This window comes from Dermacentor andersoni, chromosome 4 (assembly GCF_023375885.2).
Source record: "Dermacentor andersoni chromosome 4, qqDerAnde1_hic_scaffold, whole genome shotgun sequence".
Lineage (NCBI taxonomy): Eukaryota > Metazoa > Arthropoda > Arachnida > Ixodida > Ixodidae > Dermacentor > Dermacentor andersoni.
Window position 1 is genome coordinate 199374069 of NC_092817.1, and position 20958 is coordinate 199395026.

The following is a 20958-nucleotide window of genomic DNA, read 5'->3' on the forward strand; positions in this document are numbered from 1 at the left end:
AAAGTACAGCGAACGCGGCGCGCGAGCGCGCGCTGAACGCGCGACGTCAGCCCTTCGCGAGTGGGGGAGGGTAGGGGGTGAGTGTTCCACGCTTCTTCTCGCTGACGCCTTCGCCGATGAGGGCGAGGGGCGGCGCTCTAAGTTTAGCCCACGCGGGGTCCACGCTCCTCAAATAGAGCCCCGGATCCGGGCAGCTTCCTCGCCACCCCTGCCGCCCTCACCTGCGCGGGTTGCACACCGTCCACGTGTGTATCGCTTTCGAACGGCGGGCCTGTCCGAGCCGATCGGGAGCGGACCGATCTTCGACGCCCGTGCAAGCGCGGCTTTCCAGGGATCGGACGTGTTCGGCGGGGCGAGCAGACCGCCGCTGCAGAGACGGACGTCGCCGACGACGTCTCCGCGCGCGCCTCTCTCGCCCACCGTTGCGCGGCGGCGCTCCTTAAAAGGTACCGTTATTTCAGGTTGAGGGCCTTTCCTTCCCGGGCGCTCTCGACGCTATTCGATTACCACGCTCCAGTGCTGCGAGCTGGATGTCTGCTTCCGTGGGCGCAGCGACAGGCAGCGCCAATACGCAGAGGGTTTCAGCGAACACTTTCAAAAATATGTAAAGGTTGCCTATGGCAGATAGCACAATTCTAGTTCATGGGCTGGTCTACTCGAAGAGGCGGACATTACTCGCACAAAAAAGACTTAAATGCACAGTCGACTAATTAACAAAAAATTAATAAAGTTTTGAAGTAATCAATTTGCCGCCGACATTGCAATTTACAAATTCTAGTCGTGGAGTTCGCAGCGTGGATCCACTTGGAATAAATTCTCAAGATGACATTAACTCCCGAACTTTACAGAGAAATGCATTGGCGCTCCAGTTACTTTTGTGCTTCGATGCATAAAACGACGTTTCGTTAAGAAAGTGAGTGAAACGACAGTGCATTTATCCGCAAAGTCCGGGAAATAATATCTCGACACTGGTGTCAACACGACAATTCGTTCCAAGCGGACCCGCCTTGCGAAGTCCACGGCTAGAATCTGTAAATTGCAACATATGGGCCGTACAGTGATTAGATAAAACTTGTCTTTTTTTTTCAGTAAGTCGATTATGCATTTCAATCTTTCTTTTTGTGCAAGTAATGCCCACCTCTTCGAACTCGTGAACTAGAATTGTGCTATCTGCCAGAGGCAACCTTTACATATTTTTGAAAGTGTTCGCTGAAACACCCGGTACGTATGCGACGCGCGTCGTCGAGCCGCGATGGATTCGTGGTGACACATCCACAGACGTGTGCGCCTGAAATCTTTCTCGAAGTTATATACTCGAAACGACACCGCGAGAGCACATACAGTGCTAACAAGGAAGATGAAAAGATTCGCCAAGTTCAAGACCGCAGCAGAGTCTAAAGGAATGGCCTCGTCGAGGGAGAAGAAACGCCTTGTACAGCGATAGGTAACCGACGGTGAACACACGCAGTTAAGACTACTGTTCATTAAAAGTAAACATCGGTATCGGCACTCGGAGACAAGCGTAAAGATTCCGGGACCCGCGTTTGCACATCTCTCAGCACTCGTAGGCTGCAAGTTGAACTTAGCTGCGAGGTTACCTCGGCGCTCGGTCACCATTGAATCCTTTATCATTCGCCGTACGAGCACTTTTCTTTTTTTTCTACGCGACAAGCGCACTCAAGACTTGACTCGAAACGGGGTTTCCTCTGTGCGCTTGTCGCATGCCTTATAGTGCAGCGTCGGATTAATGCCGTGGCATACACGTCGTTTAATTACGCACAGGAGACGAATCAAATCCGAATCCGCGTCGTGCCAAAGCAGTCGTAACTGCTGCAGTGATACCGCCGTCGTCTTATTGCGCACGTGCAGCACGCGTGTGCTCTTCGTCAACGGCGGCAGACAGCACGCGTGGCTGTCAACTCGGATACGTGAAGGCGGCGAGTGCGAATATGCAAAGCAGGCGCCAGGCAAATTCTGACATTCAGAAGATGAGCGGAAAATAGCCTTCGGCGTGCTCCAAGCCGCGCGCAAGCAGCTTCTGGAAGTACGGAGACACTACTCGGTCGGGAACTATTCAGTCTACATATAACGGATACATACGCCATCGATTTTACACGTAGCAAGGCGATAGTGAGAAACCGCCATTTTTTTCTTTTTTTTTCTCTCTATCTTCTGTTCACCAACGTGAGAACCTCAACGACAATTTGGTGCGGTTTAAGCGGCGCGTGCAGCAATGAACTATAGCGCACTTTGCTATAGGCGTGCCTTGTGTAACGTTTTGTGGGCTTGCCGTGATGTGCGCAGCTGTAGGATTTTAATTCCTATCACCTAGTTTTTAAGCATAACGGAGACGTTCCCGGGAACTGGCATAAGGTGCCTATAAATATATGTATATTTCGGCTGATCCACCAGCCGAAACGTCAGTCAGTGCAATATACTGTGCTTATTCAACTTACTCTTTTCTTCATTTTACTACTGGAGCCAGCGTGATGTCCTCAAGCATATATATATATATATATATATATATATATATATATATATATATATATATATATATGAGTCTATAGGGATCTTAAAACTGGCATCGGTCTTAGAGACATCTTGCGGCGCAATGCTCAGAAATAGCACGCTGGTCCAAACGTTCGTATACAATGCGCGGCTCGACAAAAAAAAAAATAATAATAAGACACGAAAACGCCATCGCGATTTTTACGTCTTCCGATGGCCCGACCCGTTTGCGCCAACCACAGATCAGCGAAATGCAGTCTTTCAATGCAACAAGAGCTCTTGGGGTAAAACTGCGCCACGTGTTATCGCAACAGGCGGTTTTTTTTTTTCTTTTTCGGACACGCCTCCGCTGCAATGACACTGTCCGTTATCGCGGGTGCTACACACACTAAACTTGTCCACTATAACTATTTTCTTATATATGCTTCACCTTCAGCGCTACGTCCACTGCAATAGCAGGGAAACTTGACGCTTGTGGATGAATGCCTATATTGGAGAAACAACCAGTGCTAAAGCACTCGAGAGCGAAATAAGCTACACACACAGCCTGGGATACAGCGATGCTATTTGCCCGGGGCGGTGGGTTCCTGTGGAGGCCGAATTCTAACTGTTGCATTGGTGAATAAAAGTTACAAACAGAGATAAGGTGCCTCAGAAAGGCCGACACCGGTCGCTGTCGCCGACAACGACCGCACGTGACGTCACCCTATTCTAACCTGTTGAGACTAGCCTGCGGAGGATTACAAGGACGCCTTTGACGAAGAGAGGAACCCCTATCGAAACCTGCAGGCACCTTATCCCTGCTTGTAACTTTTATTTCACAGTGTGCCAGTACTTCACTGCCGGCCCCCTTTTTGATTTTGCATTGAGGGAGGCGCACAAAATATATCGGTCGTTGTAGTGATAAACATTCTGAGTTTATTTACGCGCGCTTCATTCTTTTGTACAAAAAGAGCCTCCTTGTAGCGTTAGAGAGTTTTAGAATAGGGGCCCCAAACGTTTTGGGGCCCCAAAGAAATAGCGTCGAAGCAACTGCGCATGCGCGAGACGCAAACTGCGTTTGGGTTTTGCTTTGGGAACGCTATTTCACCGATTTAGCGGGAGCTAAAATAGCGTTCCCAAAAGCTTTGCGTCAACAAACATGGCGGCACCCATCGAAGCGACGGCTCTAATCTAGCACCAAACTGGGTTCGATTCGCGGTAATGCGTGAAGTTCGCAAGCTAGGAGAAGTGACTGCAGTTATCGCTTTCTCTCAACTAGCGTGTGTTATGAAGATTGATTCATTAGACGCCGCTGATTCCGAATTCAAGTGTAGATTTTATGGCTCGTAGGCCTAACACGGCTAAGCTTGGCTGGTGAAGGCACGTAAACTTGGTTTTGTTGCTCCAAACTAAGCACAACTAATTGTTTGCTGCTTGAAGAATAACCTCTAAATTGTAATTAAACGCGAATACACGCAAGTCAAAATTACTATTCATATCATCAGATGGTATATTTTATTTAATTATTTTTAATCGTTTTTCTTAGACGCCGTAGTGGCGCTGTCAGCGCAAGACGCTATCTGCAAACGGAAAGCCCTATTCTAAAACTCTTCACTCCTGCGTGCCCCAACGCTAACACCCGCAAAGCTCTTTGGGGCCCCAAAATATTGGGGCCCCTATTCTAAAACTCTCTATTATTCGTAGTTTTGTGGCCCCGGGGATGCATGAGAGCAACCCCGTGATTGATGCTTATGCAAACAGCCCTTGTTCGTGTGTGTAAAGAATTATTTTCGGGAGGGGTGTTGCGGGGGCAGAAGCGGCCATTTTGAGATGTTCGCTTACTTTAGTGAATGAATCAAGCACGTCGTTGAAATTAATAGCGTAAGCGATATATTGACATACACAAAGTATATCGCCGCAGCAATAATTTTGAGGCGTCAAAAACCCCCTAACTCTCCCCCTGGTTATGCCCTGAAGTTACTTGGTCCTCGCCTGCTTTAGCTCTTTTTGAACACTATACCAGCCGCCGTCTGTCTCTTTCGTACGTCCTGACTTTTATTTGATCTTCGCGCTGTTTCTGTTCAAGTCATGAACCAACCAACCCAAATGCATAAGCTTCTGCAGTTTCGGCAACTGAAGTGCCGAAACATGTCTTTGGCAGATTTCAGGCATAGATTCTCTGAAGTAGTGCTAGTCTTCGGATTTTTTTTCCTAACCAAACTTGACTACACTACTCCTAGGCTTCCATTTCATAAACATGTGCCCTAAGTAAAGCATGTGCTGGTTGGTGCATGCCCATGATTATGCTGCGTTTTTACGCTGGTAAAAATATAACAAAGAAAGGAGCAAGGACGCATGGATAACTGCGTTCTTGTTCCAATTTTTTATATTTTTTGCAAGCGTAAAACTCAACGCAACATAATCTGAATGTGCCCTAAAGTTAGTATTAAAAGTTAATTACCATATTTCAGTTATCACTGAATTATTTCTTGTGTCCCTCTAGCCAAGCAGCCTAGACTTCTGCAGCAACGGCAGGGGCCAGATATGACCCTCATTTTTTTTAAAAAGTATTCCGTACAAAGGAAAACACCTTGCATCCATAGGGTGAACCACTACTCGGCCAATGGTACTACGGCCTCAGCATCACACTCAGTGGACCCTCTCCTATCCTATGCTCCTCTACATGTAGGAGCTTTACACGTCGTCACTTTAGTAACTCCGTGCATGTACTTCACGTTCCTGTAGAAGGTCCAGACGCTACGGCGAACTACTTCCAAAATCGGTTCGGTCGTCCTCATGGCAGGCTCCAGTGTACGGAACAACGCGTTTAAAAAAAAAACACCGTGCCATAGCACAGAATTAAGCGAGCACTCACAGAAGCACGAGCACGATACGCCTGTGGAGCAGGCGGCCACCACCAGGGCGGCGCCACAGGGCCAGCCCAAGCGCCATCTGGCGCCGTCCGAAAGCGGCGGACAGCCGCCGGCTTCGGCGGCGGGGTCGGGGGCGGCAACCGGGGCCTGATGGGCGGGGACGCCACACTCCAATGCCACGGGTTCCGGAAGGCGTCCTCTACGGCGATGGCCAGTTCGGCAACGACGCCCCGTCCCCTCTTCGCGGCGCCCGAGAGGCTCGCCGCGCTGCAGTCGCTGCAGCTGTCGTCGTCGTCGTCTGCTTCCACGCTGGCGGTCGTCGAGGCGGCCGAAGACATCGTCCTGCTGTGCCGGCTGCCGCAAACGGAGACCTGGCGGTACGGCGACGCCACGTGCCGTCTCCGGACGCCGGGCCGAGGCGACGGACTCCGCGGAGGTCGGTGCGCCACAAACTGTGGCGTCGGCTCCGGGAGGATCATGACGTTCGCGCGCGCGGAGTACGGCGTGGCTCGACGAAGGTCGAACGACCGGCCGAGAGAGCTGATCGCAAGGCGTTATGCCGATGGCGTCAAAAGGCACAGGTTGGCGCAGGTGGAAATATGCGTGTTGAGCACGACTAAATTGAATGCTCCGTCACCTTCCAGAGCGTTCCACCTGCCGTCTCACTTGGCCTGCCGAACCTTGTAAGGACAACGCGCACCGCGACACTGTAACACGAAAGGTGCGTTGACGCACCGCACACAATGCGGCGTATCCAAAGTGCCGTGATTAGCACCGGCAAGGCCGCTCAACGAAAACACGTCGGTGAATCTGCATACCGGTCGCTTCCACTGACGAGAGCACGGCAGTGCAGGCGACCGACGACGAGCGTCAGACCACCGCGAAGGCGCACGTGCTGCTCTGCGACGTTCTCGCGGCCGACGGACGAACGTCGCCCATCTCGCCGGGTCTGCAGGCCACTGCGGCGTCGGGAGCACGCGGTCGGCTGCGGCGCGGCTCTGCGTGCCACCGAGTGGGCTGGCCTTCGCGGACCCGCGGAGCCCAAGACGCCCATTCGTGCCTCGGCCAAGGTCGCCGTGGGTATACGTCTCCGACGCTGCTCGTTAATGAGTCCATTAACGGCAGAGCGGAAAAGAGAAACGGGTGGCTGTCACCGAATGCGCAACGCTGGAAATGGGGTCACGCGCGGCCGTAGCGAGTGTCCGTGGTGACGAGAGCATCCCCGACCTTGGAGAGGGTTGGAGGGTGCCACAGGGCTCGGGTTCGGAATGCCAGGCGGGACGTTTCCGCTGCCGCCGCGAGCCAAGGGCGCATTAATCGCGCGTCCGCCGCAGGCGCGGTATACGAACGCGTGTGCCGTGCATTAGAAATATAGAGCTTGCATTATTCGAGGCAGAGCCAAACTCGTAGCCTGCAGCAACACTGCTCCCGCGGTCGGCAAGATTGGGGAAGACGATTCCACGTCACTGTTGCGAATATCGGCCGGTAAAGGCGTGTGGTCGCAGCTGTTCCATCAGGGCAAACGTAGTAGCCGTCTTTTTCTTTTTTGCTGGAGTCCAGCGGGATGTACATGGAAAGGCAGATCCTGGGTAGCCTCTCAAGTGGGGCAGGGGGCTGCACGGTCAAGTGCGCCACCGCTGAAGTGTAGGCATGCGTCTGGTCGGAGCGACAGCCCCCCCCATTCTGTATCAAACAATGAATATGCATGTGGCCAAAAAGAGCGGACACAGAATGCACTCTCCATAAATAAATGAGGGTACATGCATACATGCCCCCATGCTCGTGGACTGTGCCTGGCACATGCCAGCTGCACTGAAGTAGGGAGCAGTTACAAGAGCTACCACATGCCAACTCCCCGCATCCATGAAAAATGCAGGCGACTCTTGCCCCACAGAAATGATTTGAACATGAGGTATAAATTAATTCATTAATAACCTTAATTTCGAGAAGGGATGGCTTTATGCACTGGATAGGGTACGAGGGTTGTTGGACAGGGTTATTTAGGTAGTTGCACTTAATACAGGCAGAAAATTTATCCAAAACTCATTTCCAATTTTTAAAGCGAAGCTTTCTTTGCCTTTCCATTCGACTTTCCCACTGCTGCTGCTGTCCGGCATACCGCACCCTGGGGGGGTTCAGAGCGCGTATATACATGGAAGGAGCGGGGCAGAGAAGAGACACAACCAACTCGTATGGACGGCACCAAGTCGAATGTGCACAATTCCCTCTGGAGCTCCCTGGGTCGGCACCGCATTAGCCCCTTGACAGATGTAATTATCCGTGACCCCCCGCAAGTGCTTACCTTTCTACCAACGTGCAAGTCCAGAGGGAAGCTACAGATAGAATGGAAGAGAGGGGGGAGAGGAGGCAGAGAATGGGTAGAACGGATTATTGAGGTAGTCAGATTTAATACAGGCAGAAAATTTATCCAAGACTCCTTTCCAATTCTTAAAGCGAAGCTTTCTTTGCCTTTTTGTTCGACTTTCCCACTGCTGCTGCTGTCCAGCATACCACACCCAGGGGGGTTCAGAGCGTGTATATACATGGAAGGAGTGGGGCAGAGAAGAAAAGAGACGCAAGGAACTCGTTTGGACCGCACCACGTTGAATGCACACAATTCCCTCTGGATCTCCCTGAGTCGTCGTCGCATTAGCCTCTTGACAGCTGTAATTATCCGTGACCCCCCGCAAGTGCTTACCTTTCTACCAACGTGCAAGTCCAGAGGGAAGCTACAGATAGAATGGAAGAGCGGGGGAGAGGAGGCAGTCAGAAAAACGAAACGAGTGAATAGCAGTCTTGCCACTCTTCGCTCGCTGTTCCCACACAAATACAAAGGGTGGGCGGGGGGGGGGGGGCGGTGGATAGGGAACAGGTGACACGAGCACGCAAAAAAACGCTGGATACACTTAAGCTTAAGGTACGGTATGATGCATTTCTGAAAAGTAAAACCAAGCAAATATGTCTAGTAGACAACTTACGCAGGGCGTGCAGAAGCAGAGCCACATTAATTAAAGAGCGCCGCAGGGTCGAGGCGACACTACGGAAGCGGTCGACTGTCAAATCAACACTTCTGTGCTTGCCGCGATTGCTTTGCAGCTATGGCATTGCTCGAGGTCGAGGATTTTACTGAGACAGCCGGATTTCGACAGGGCGCAATAAAAAAGCTCGCGCCCTTTGATTTAGGGGCACGTTAGAGAATACGGTGGCAAGATTAATCCTGAGTGCGCCACTATGGCCTGCCTCATAATCGGATTGTGGTTTTGGCATGTACAGCCACGATGCGATGTGCCATGTGAGGCAATGACGATGCTCAACCCTCTCAGGTTATGAAATATGGCGCACAACAACACCTCAAGCAAACACCTCTCCCTTTGTGTTTTGTGTACTACGTAAACAAACAGCAGTGGTGCACACAAGGTAATGTTTAACATCAACTCACTGCTCTTGTGTTGGACAAAACGTTAAAGAAATTAAACATTGAAAAAATTAAACGTTCACCATCAACATCACTGCTAATTATCATCAATCAAAGCAAACAGCACATAAAGCTTCGCTTACATCGATTCCCACAGTGCGTGGGATCTGCATTATTCTTTATTATGATAGCAATCACATGGACACTCCAAGGGAATTTTCACCGTCGGCATCACCATGGGGCTCTGCATGCATTTTGGTATACGGGGTTGTTTCACTTAACTTGGGCCAAACCTTGAAAATATGCAAACGCCACATAGCTGGACTGAACCAACGTAATGTTGTTTGGCGTCGCTTGTAGAAAGGTTATTTGTTGCATTCTGCCTAATTAGATGAGTAGTCTTATTAATTAATCCACTTCTCAATTATTATAATTAGATGAAAAGTGTCAACGAGAAAATTGTAGTTACGAAAATCGAAGTTACATGAAACACTCTGTATGTATGCTACGTATATGCTTATCCATGCCATATATGGGGTTTATATTACTACCCTATTCAATCACTGAAGTTGCTCATGGCAGGTCTTAAGCTCTAAATAAATGATTTCTCTGAATTTTGAGAATGGCAGCCCACAAACAAATTTCATGAAACATAACACTGACTGCACATTCCTTTTATCTTAAATCTCTCAGACTATTATAAATGTGCAAAACAATATCAGTGCTCAAACATGAAAATGATATAATTTTACTGGTGCTGCTCTATAGAGACAGCTAACTGGCGCCCATGCAATATCATTGCAAGCCCCACATGGTGTGTTAAAACTTTTAAAGGTGCCAGAAATTTCGGCGCACTCACTTATGCCGCATCCGTGTTAGTGGGACCCACATGTAGGTAGAACACCGTCTAAGAAGTTCAATTGCAATGCTAAATCTTGCTAGTTAGTGCTTCACCCTTAGGGCGAAACTGACAATTTTTTATTATGACAAGGGATCATTTCTTTGCCGAACAACACCTGGTAGGTTTCCGCAGAACAGGATATCAGTCAAACCTATGCTACGCCTTTCAAGGTCTACTTTCATGTCCACCTCACTGCACATTTTTTTGCAATAGTGTCCAACACAGTTTGCTAATCATGTCAGAATAGCTGCTGCGGTAGGGGAATTTGGTGATGTGATGCTAACAGAAACCAATAGAATGCTAAATAAAGCCTTAGAGGTGGAGGCATAGGCCAAAGCTGAACTTGAAAGAGTGGCAGAACGTCCACAGAGGGGGATCGACACTCCAGATACACTCAACAAGGATAAGCCATGCAAACATCAAGAAATTCACGAAAAAAATCAAACATCACTGCTTAACCAACCGAGAGCTTTCTGAAGCCTTTGACTGATTGTTGAGGACCTACCAATAATTTCTGATGGATGAACAGGTGCACCATATTGCAGAAACATTTGTGCCCTGTCTCAGTTCAGGTGTGTATGGCTGAAGTGAACAAGGAAGCTTGCTGACACACATTCACATTGAAAGCGAGACCAGCGGGATATCAGAAGAGCTACAACGTAGTTCCAATTTTATGTTTGCTCTACGGCTCCACCCGTAGCTTTCCGCAATCCCGCGCGTTTGTTCGCTTTTCGGAAGGGTTTTTCAACATTTTTGAGAGTTTTACAGCGCACACAGCACTGATGTGAGCGTGTCGATAGTTTATGGAAGTGCCGCTGTTCAATTTGCGGCGGCACCCTCAGAACAGCGGCGCTTGCAGGGAGTATCAGTAGTTCATGGAAGAGCAGACAGCGCTCGTGGCTCGCATGTTTTTCTTTCCCTGTAGTTTCATGCATTCGATTTGACTGCCGGCCACGTGCTACTTCCGTGCTTCCTCAGTCGTCATGAGTGCTCAGAGTCCACTAAACATTCGGCGCTCGTTCACAGCGGCGTTGAAGAGAGCTGCCATCCTTTATGCTGAAGAAACAAATAACTGCGCAGCGGGCCGCAAGTTTGATGTTTAATGGGTGGCGCGAGAGTGGCGACGGCAGTGAAGCAAAATTTTCGCCTGGGACGGCAAGTGAAGAGGTTTCCCCGGGTCGAAGTCGGCATGCTTTCCGGAGCTGAAGGCCAAGGTTGCAGCGTCCGTTGCCGAAATGCGTGAGCGGTCCCTGCCAGTGACGTGTGACATGGTCATGAGACAAGTCTGGATCTTCGCCTTTTAAGGACTTGCTCCGCCGTGAGTACGAGTGGTGGAAAGCAGAAGACTGCGAACTTACGCTGACTGGACATGTCAAAAGCGCCTCCCTGACAGCTCTGTGTGGTTGGGTGCTTTCGGCGTGGACTTATGTATGTATGCAAATGCGGAATTTCACTGGACGGCGACATGCTGTGGGACCGTAACAGCAATGACGATGGCAGCACTAGTAAGTAGTAGTAGTCCAGTGACCATGCAAGCTACTAATAAATTTTCGTTATGGAATGCGCCCACGGGTATGCTCTTTCTTTTTTTCCTTCACACGCAATATGGCGGGGGTCGACTAACAATCGTGTAAATACGGTATTCAAGTATTTTTTTTCCCCGAACTATAACAGACTAGAATAACTCGTTGCCTGTTTCAATTGACTGATGCATTGTATTACTGTTGTGTCTTACCACCCTGCTTGATTGATTGATGCATTGTATTATTGTCGTGTTTTACCACCCTGCTTGGACCTGATCTAGGTCTGCAGTATGAAATAAATAAAAATAAATAAATATATACGTGTCACTGCAGGAAGTGATCAATGTAACATGCTCATGAAAACATGTGTGCTCAGTGTGTGCCACATTTCCGGTTTTCTTATTTAGACACAGACATAAAAATCAGGCCCATTAGTGAGGTGAGAGACGAAATGCAGACGAAAAAGAAGAATAAAAATGATAGACCTTTGTGCGAGTCTGGGGCCCTACGGGGGCCATACAGAAAGACACTAGTTTTACTAATTTTGCTCTATGCTTCTGAGAGGCCCAATCCATGCTACCTTGCAGTGCCTGCATTGCGGTTTTACCGTGTGCTTCCAAAGCCATCAGTGATAGTAGTACAGGCGCCTTCTAGCAATGGGGCAGCTAACGACACTCCTTTACCTGCTTATGCGCTTTATTATTCTGGCCAAAAGTGACCTTACTTTTTTTTATGGCACATATTCAAACTTCCCTTTTCCCACACACTTTTGAAAGTGTTTTCAACCAATTTACTTCGAACTTCACGTGTGCAAACTTCATTTTACCTCTTTACTAAGCACTACACAGATTAACACCGCAATAACGAAATCGTCGGAGACAGCAATTTTTTTCGTTCTCACGAGAATTTCGTTATTGCGAAAATGAGAGAAGGCAGACAAAAAAGGTACATAACAGAGGAATCACGTTTTATTGAAAAAATTCGCAATCTCGGTCTGCTATCCACGGCCTCGGAGGAGTTTTAACACTCGATTCTCACAACTCAGAATATGTTGCATCGTCATCATGTGTTGCGAGGAATGACCACACGGTGTCGAGTGCGTCAAGCACATCTCGCAGGCTCGCTTGCTTGATCGCGGTTTCGTCGCCATCATCACTGTCATCAGTGCTGCACACGCTGCTGACTATGGCGTCATCCGTTAGTTCCTTGTGGACGACCAAGTCATCGTCGACAGACAGGAAGTCGTGTAGACCCAAGCTGTCCGGCACAGTTTCGTCCACAGACCGAAGCGCATCCTATGCCTTGCTCAGTGTGGAAAGTTCGCCTGCGTCAGCAGACACACTTCCACCTCCTTCTACTGGTTGCTCAGACTCTGATGATGCAGCCAACTCCTGCTGATTATTAAAGCTTGCATATTCAAATCAGTTTTTGATCACACTCGCTTTCGTTGTCATCCATGCTACAGCAACCATTTCTAGGGCCATGAAAAGGTCCACCTCCATCGTGCATTTGCACTCAACGTTCAGCAGCATTCTCTGAATAAACCTTTGACAGTAGGCACATTTCAAGCTTCTGATGACGCCTTGGTCGAGAGGCTGAAGGACCGTGGTGTAGTTCACTGGGGAAAATACCAGTCGGATGTTCGTAAAAGTGGCATCAACACAATGGGCCCTGCAGTTGTCCATGAAAAGGCACATGGACCTGCCTGCTCTTCGCATGCTCACGTTGAAGGCTTCCAGCCAGGTGGCGAAGATGGCGCATGTAATCAATGATTTTTGGTTGGCTGTGTATTCAACGGGCAGCCTGCCATGTGCCACAAAACACCGTGGCTTTTTCTCCTGCCAATGACAAAGAGCGGACGCTTATCGGAGCCGTCCGTGTTCGCGCAGCGAGAATTGTTATGTGCTTCTTGCTCTACTTGCCGCCGTGACATTTTTGGCCCCTCAAACCTAGCGTCCGCGACGGAAGCATCTCATAAAACAATCTCGTCTCGTCGCCGTTGTGTACGTCGCGGGGTTCGTACTCATTCGTGATGGCTTCCCGAGTCTCTCGCATCCAATTTACTGCATCTTTGTTAACACTTGTGCATTCTCCAGAAATCACTTTGGCGGAGATGTTGTGTCGTGCTTTAAGACGGCTCAGCCAGCTGGCACTCGCTTTAAAGTCATTGTGCCCCAGAAGGCATACAAGATCGACGGCTTTCTGCTGCAACAACCTGCCAGACAGCGGTATGCTGTTTGCACGCTTGTCCAAGAACCACTTGTACACAGCCTGATCCACGTCTTCAAAAGCCGGAGCGGCCACAGTCTTGTGCTCCCCACGTGCTTCATTCTCCAGCGCCGCCAAGATGCTGTCTGTATTTTAAGATGGTCAACAGGGAGCTACTTCACAGTGATATCCATCTTCGTTTTTCCGGGTGCAGCTTCTGCAATGATTTGAGATTTCTCTCAGAGCGTGAGAAACTTGCGTTTCTTAACTGGAGGAGGCATTTTGCAAGGCTTACTACAGCACACAACGGCCAAGCACAACGAGGACAACGAGGAGTACGAAACAAGTCGCCTGGCCACTTCTGCCGGAGTCGCAGCCAAAGGTCAAGCGGCATTGTATGGTTGCCAGCAAAAACGAGTTATGTGCTACAACTAGCCTCTAAGCAAGCAACAACAGGTGGCAGCAAGCAAATTTCTAAAGTGATTAAAAAACATGTTTTAGCACATTTCTTATCAGGATTTCACTTTTTGATGTTATGTTGAGACTATGCGAAGAAAACTCGCGACCCGCTATGGCAGAAATTTTCGTATCGTGGGGCTGCCGGTTGAAGATGTGTCGTTGTTGAGGGATATGAAATACATGTACTCCTATATAACTTCACCAGGAACTCAGAAATATTTCTGTGAGAATTCCGTTGTTGAGGGCTTTTGTTATCATGGGGTTTGACTGCATATGTATTTGTCATTGCCACAAACGGTACTGTCGGAAATTAGGAAAAGGCTGTGCTTTACAGTGCTTTAATATCAACTATTGTGCAAAGCAAAGTCTGGCACAGAAGCTTGTTTTCCACGTATTCTTTCGCTCCTAAGGCAGGTCTAAAGTTTGTGAAATTTTATAATGCATGGAACGGCAAAGAGCCCTTTGCCGCAGTGCTCATGCCATCTTTCAAAAACTCCAGTGAGAAGGCACCCAAAGAGTGCCATTTCAAAACCATGGCCTTAGAATGCCGACACTCTGCAGCTATTTATATAGAAGAAGAAAAACCAAGTGTATGCACTCCATTTATCCAAATGGATTTGAAAATGGGAATATTGGTGCGAGCGAGAACTCGTCCAAAGCAAAGTTTACCAGTATTGCATTGACAAGCTAAGCTTTCCTAAAGTGCTTAAAGCAAAGCAGCTTGTTTCTGGGACAATTCAATCATCTCTTGTGTGCCCACTGTCTCGAAAGGTAGCAGAAAAACCTGAGGCTTAAGTTTCTCATCCATAGCTCCAGCTCTACAGAAAAAAAAAGAAAGGGGGAGTGGGGTGGGGGGAATGTGCAATGTTGGAATGCTCCTTCACAAAAGTATACCATAAAACCAAGTCATAATGTTTGGTTTGTCTCTTGCCCTTCTTCTTGTATGGCAAGCACTATTGCTACAGAAGAAACCCGAGACAAAAATGCTCAGTTCGCACTCACCGTGCCGTTGGGCACTGTCTTGACCACTTGGTCAAGCCATGCGTGAACAAACTTGGCTGTGCCAGGGTCCAGGCAACGCACGCTCCTGTCACCGGCCGAATGACTCCATTCCACTGCCTGACGCAGCTCTGCCAAGAGCCTGTCGATGCCACTGTGGCCATTGCAGTTCTCATCTGCTGCACAGTCTAGCGTTGCACCTTGGAGAGAGAGAAAGGATGACGTACCACCAATCAATTCGGATCACGAAGTGGCACAAGTACCAGTGGGACACCGCACCTGGGCGCAGCAAAAAGTGCATTGCTAAACTAAAGTGGTGAACTGAATAATCGGCAAAAAATATCCTTGATAAGCTGACCTTTAACCTTCTCACAAGTGGTGCATCTTGTACACATACAAATGTTAGGGATGTGCAAATCGTGAAATTTCTGAATCCAGAGCTGCCAACCTTTTAAAATGTAGAAAATAAATACAACTGTCGAAGCCAAAAAATCTTAAAAATTGCTTTATTACTTAAGCTGCACACTGTATACTTAAAAAATGATTAGCTGACTTTCTTCTGTAGGGACTCTGTAAGAAGGGGTGCTGCTCTGTATTCACAGCATAAATTATCTGCGCCAAAGAAAAACGAAAATGTTCATGTTGTTTATTTGTGAAATGCTTATGTAACAGCAGCCAATAGTTCACCTGCCGTTTCAGCAGTGGCACTGCCGCCAGTAGGTCTGAATAATCAAGCGGATACGAAAAGTCAGGGTCTCAAAAATAGGTCAATGATTATATTTGCATTCTGTTGAGACTAGTTCTGCCCTGAATTGAACACCACCGAGAAATTGTACATTTACTGCCATCAATATGACAATCATAAGCAAGCTCTAGAAATTGGGCATTTTACGATATAATCGTAAAAGTTGGCAGGTATGCGAACCGAATAAGTATTCAAGGAAAATGACCCCCTATTATATAATATTGTCACCCAGCTATTAGAACTAAAACAGTTTACCACCGACAGATTGGCAAAAAAACGCCTGCCTTTAGCGATGGCTGGTCCTCGGAGAGCACGCGCGCAACCACGAACTACGTCGTTCTCGCCTTAAGGGTCCCGTGTCATCACGTGCAAACTTATTTCACGTCAATATTTTCTCATTTCTGAAGCGACATCATATGTGAAGCTTGTGCAGAGTCCGTTTGATAACAGAAGAAATCAGGTTTACATCTGTTGACATATATATGTAATACAATTCACAATTAGACGTTCAAGTAACCGGGGTTCTTGTAATTGACAATCAACTGCTTTCACACGTCTGGAACACAATGGCTATGACAGTGAAACAAGGAAACAGCATGTTACCAATAGCATGCACAGAGTTGGTCCACTGTTAAAGGGAATACTTGTGTGCATGGCACGTCCAGATTTTTCTTCTCTGCAAGAGTAGAATCACATAGATTTGCAGCACCCAACGTGGTGGCATAGTGGCTTTGGTGCCACGCTGTTAAGCCCCAGACGTGGGATCGAATCCCAGCCGTCGCAGCTGCATTTCGGTGTGGACGAAATGTAAAAACGCTCATGTAACATGCATTGTGTGCAAGTTAAAGAACTCCAGGTGGTCAAAACTAATACTATCGTGTGCCTCATAATCAGATCGTAGTTTTGGCATGTGAAACCCCAGAATTCATTTTAATTTTCTGATTTGCTGCACTTGCAGGAATTCTTAGATTTGTTGAAAAGAGCCAGAGCTACCAACCACAAGATGCCTAAGTACGAGGCGAAACACTGACTTCGTCGTCAGCGCTCCGCTTCCTACCCAGGTACCTTGTGGTTGGTAGCTCTTCGACACACCTCAGACTCTTTCGACACATAGCATAGATTCAAGTTAACATGATAATATGTAGTATTCTGAGCACCTTATCATATGTTTAACATCGTGTTGATGGGTGATGGATGCAAGAAAAGGTGCGCAATTCGCACCCTTCCTGCACATGCACACATGCTTAATGGAGCCACAACATGCGCCGGGCGTCAAACATTCAAGTTGGTGCGTTCCCTTTGTTGTACGCCATAGCTGCTGAGGAGACTGACAAGTTCAAATGCACGACCCATACATTAGTACTTTACAATATAAGCACTCAATTTCAGCCTCTCCTTGTGCAGAGAGGACAGTGACATGTGTGTATGTCAGCACTAGCATCGTCTAAGCAGCCTCCCACCAACACAGAAAGAGAAGCTGAGATGCACCTCAATAAAGTAGAAACTCAGGCCAGTTAGCGAAGCATATAGTTGAGATTTTGCAGAACCAGTGCTTAGACAAAGCACGAGGAAAAGGACAGACATTGCACTGTGTCCAGCAACGCATATTGTGTCCTAGACATGTGTGCTGCTAGCAACTACAGCTGAAGACCTTTATAAGCAACAGCAGAGAGAGTTCTTTAAGTAAGGAGACCTGATGAACCTTCAGTTTCACATGTTGCAAACAAGAGTGACACTGTTACACTTGCACGTAAACCTGCTTTAAATCTGGGCAGCTACAAACACTCCCAGCAGTGCAGCGTCAGCGAGCAGCCGCCCTTCTCTTCGCGGGCACGCATGGCTTGTGTGTGGCGCACTCACTGGAGATGATGCCGTCCATCTGCTCCAGCGCTGCCGCCAACACCTGGCTGGCGTCGCACTCTCGGTCCATGTATACCTGCGTGCGACCACACAAGGCGTCAGCCCGCGCACGCTCCGTCACTCGGGCCTCAACAGCCGACAAGCAGGAACGACAACTCGACACAGCAGGGATGCACATGCCGCGACCGATCGACGAGGCCACTACACTTACACAAACGACTCGGTCGACGCCGACGAAGTACATTGTGTGAGGCCAGGCGGCAGCGAAAGCGCTGTCTACAGGTCAACACAAGTCAACTACGCGCAGGGTTTCGAAACACCGTACCGACGGCTAGCTTGGAATGGTTTAGACCGCGTTCGATCGCTCTGTGTTTGCCGAGACCCAGAACCTCACTGCAGCAACGAAACGCCTTTGCGACAGCTTCGCAGCTGTAGATGCAGCCAGTCCGCGACATGAGTAAATTTCGCTCTCCCAACTGAGCTGTTTTAGACGCGCCTCCTACGAGTGTAACTCTAACGCCATTACAGACCAACGCTTGCTGCGCTTGCTCGCGTAGTACTTAAATCGAGTATGTTTACACGCTCTATCCCTACGTGGTCAATGTTGCGGGTGAATGCCGCGCCCTCAAACATGCCTGTTTTCTCTGCCTAGCGAAGCGTGTGGCGTGTGGCCGGAAGCTACGATCGCTCGCCCACGACACTTGCGACGAAGAAGCGTCGCCTCGGTGCGATTCCCACGGTCGAGAAAAAAATATTATAGTTATGTGTAACCAGGAAACAGCGCGGGCAGCTGCTTCAGAACCAAGTGACGGGCACGCGAGCAAATATAACTCAAGAGTAGGAGGAATCAAAAGGTTATGCCATGGTTATGCGATATGCGATCCATGCATTGTTACGTCTGCAACGCCAATGTGCAGTCACCGTAATCGGACAGACGCGCACGAGGCCGTCACGCTAAAACTGGGTAACCCCGATAAGCGTTGCTTGAGCGCATCCTTAATAAGTGACATAGAAGGGGCGCAAAGGCCACGGTATTCCGAGTCACGCCCGAACTATTAGCACGAACGAAAACCTACTGATAAGCATGAAAAAATAACGGTGCTATAAAATAGTATACCAGCCCAACAATGAAATCGTACGCTATACTGTTTGGTTGCGGCCTCACAGCGTAAGATAAGGCGAGACGGATTTCATAAACATGCTTACCTGTCGTTGTTTCGGAGTTTCCGGAAGAAATACGCGATAACTACTATAAACAAGAGCCAACGTCAAGAACTTGTTGATGAGTCGTCTGCCACAAAATCAGCCATTTGTAACGCCCTGCAGGATCGATGGATGAATGAGGCTCAACCACAGAGATGGCTCAAACCTTAGAATTGTGCGGCGGCGGCGCGCGCCACCTAGCCTTGAATGGTATTATATGCATGCATACCTATGTACTTACTCCTTTACTTTTGCGTTGATATTAGCCACCAATCAGATAGCCTCCGTTTAGTTATTTCTACCTGTTCAAAGTCTATTTTACTTTCACTGTCTTTAAAACCCAAAGCTTTGAATAGTTCCCCGTTACATTCAACTGCAGCGTGAAGTTGTTTACAAGCAAGTATCTGGTATTCAGCCGTTTCCTCCTCCTCTCCACACGCCCCGCACAACAAGTCCATCTCCTGGTATCTGGCTCGGTACGTTTTAGTCCGCAGTACACATGTCCTGGCCTCAAACAACAATGAGCCTCGCTTAGAGTTATCGTAAATATTTTCTTTGGCCATTTCTTGCTTAAACGTCCTGTATGTCTCTAATGCTGATTTGGTTTGCATCTCTGTTTTCCACATACCCATCTCTGTCTCCTTAACCTTTTCCTTGGCGGATGATTCCTTACCTGTCGCCCCACTGCTGCCCAAGTATTTGCTCGACAATTTTCTAGTTCGCTTCCTCCACCTTGTGTCAACATTCCTCATGTATAAGTAACTGAAAACCTTCCTAGCCCACCGCATTTGCCCCATTTTTCTCAATCGCTCCTCAAATGTTATTTGCTACTAGCCTCTCTGCCCTCGAAAGAAGACCATCCCAGATACCCCTGCACCCCAAGATTTGGTGTCTTGCCCTGTGCTCCCAGAGCGAGCCTACCCACACCAAGTTGCCTAGTTTCCAACTGTTCCCGGGTCTCTGCTCTCATACATAGAACTGCATTGGCAAAAGTCAGGCCTGGAACCATTACCCCCTTTCATATCCCTCGTACTACCTCGTACCTATTAATTGTAGTTCCACAGTGCCCTACTCTTCATAATCGCTGCACTTCTGTTACCTTTAGTCGTTACATATTTTTCGGACTCTGTCAGATACTCAATTCCATTATTTATCCACACCCCAGGATACTTGTACTTATCGACTATCTCAAGCGTGGCCTCCTAGTATCTTATGTTAGCCGCAAATGTTATCATTAAAAATCCTGACTGCTGATTTTTCTTTGCTAAACTTCAAGCCTAATCTGTCTCCTTCTGGACCACATATGTCCATCAATCCCTGCAGATCTTCTGTATTGTCAGCCATTAATACAATATCATCCGCATACATCAGTCCTGGTAATGACTGTTCACTCAATTTTCCTTGTATGAAAAATGATAGGTTAAAGCCGAGTCCGATTTGCTGTATTTTGGCCTCTAATCCTTGTAGGTACAGCATAAACAACAGAGATGACAATGGACACTTCTGCCTAAGCCCCTGCCGTATCATTACAGGCTACGAAACCTGCTTTTCCCATTGTATAATCACCCGGTTACATTTATATATAGATATCTTTCAAGAAATTGGTTACTCCATCTTGCACTCCTAAAGTTTCCAGAATGCCCCACAAGTCTTCTTGAAGTACACTGTCATAGGCTGCCTTGATATCCAAAAAAGCCAGCCATAGGGGTCTGTGTTTCTTTTCGGCTATTTCAATGCACTGTGCCACTAAGAACGGATTGTCTTCTAGCCTCGATCCTATGCTTCCGGAACCCATTTTGTAGCTCTCCAAGCACCCCTTCGTTATCTAACCATGCCTGCAGTCTGTCCTTTATAATCTGCATAACAAACCACTGACGTCACTGTTATAGGCCTGTAGTTGTTTATGCCAGCTTTGTCCCCTTTCCCTTATATATCATTTTCGCCCTACTTAGCCTCCATTCGTCAGGTACTTTACCATCCATTAGCATTTTGCTCACCACCTCCCTTAATGCTTTCTTAGATTTCGGGCCCAATTTCTTTATTAACATAATTGGAATACCATCCGGGCCTGCGGATGTGCTACTTCGTGCCCTCTTCTCGGCTCTTTCCCACTCTCTTTGTCCAAGCGAAAGCAGTGGATTGACCGGGCTATCCCTCTCCGACATGCTGCATGTACCATTTCTCTGTTCTATAAGTTTTTTCCTCATCATGGTTCCTATATGTTCCATTGCCTCCTCTCCTTCTAACCGAGTACCTTGAGCTGTTACTATATACCTCTGCTC

The 20958-nt window shown here is 48.1% G+C and overlaps 1 protein-coding gene across 2 annotated transcripts; it reads right to left on the reverse strand.

Moving 5' to 3' along the window:
* Positions 1 to 12148: 12148 nt before the first annotated feature.
* LOC140217416 (uncharacterized) lies at positions 12149 to 18832 on the reverse strand. Of its 2 annotated transcripts, none has more exons than XM_072288009.1 (4): positions 18680 to 18832; positions 17474 to 17549; positions 14872 to 15068; positions 12149 to 13627 (listed from the first exon to the last, which is right to left on the reverse strand). In XM_072288009.1, the coding sequence occupies exons 2-4, from the start codon at positions 17541 to 17543 to the stop codon at positions 13589 to 13591; spliced, it is 306 nt and encodes a 101-aa protein (XP_072144110.1). In that variant the 5' UTR covers positions 17544 to 17549; positions 18680 to 18832; the 3' UTR covers positions 12149 to 13588. The 2 variants fall into 2 exon arrangements, with proteins under 2 accessions (XP_072144110.1, XP_072144111.1); XM_072288010.1 differs by lacking the exon at positions 12149 to 13627 and adding an exon at positions 13663 to 14687 and having other exon boundaries at positions 18680 to 18830.
* Between the last annotated feature and the right edge of the window lie 2126 nt (positions 18833 to 20958).

What these genes read in the sequence shown, in the direction of transcription:
- LOC140217416 (XM_072288009.1), bottom strand. Translation starts at nt 17,543, where the DNA reads ATGGACCGAGAGTGCGACGCCAGCCAGGTGTTGGCGGCAGCGCTGGAG. An exon ending in GATGGACGGCATCATCTCCA is followed by an intron (nt 15,069 to 17,473) that starts GTGAGTGCGCCA and finishes TCTCTCTCCAAG; the next exon opens with GTGCAACGCTAGACTGTGCA. An exon ending in AGACAGTGCCCAACGGCACG is followed by an intron (nt 13,628 to 14,871) that starts GTGAGTGCGAAC and finishes AAATCATTGCAG; the next exon opens with AAGCTGCACCCGGAAAAACG.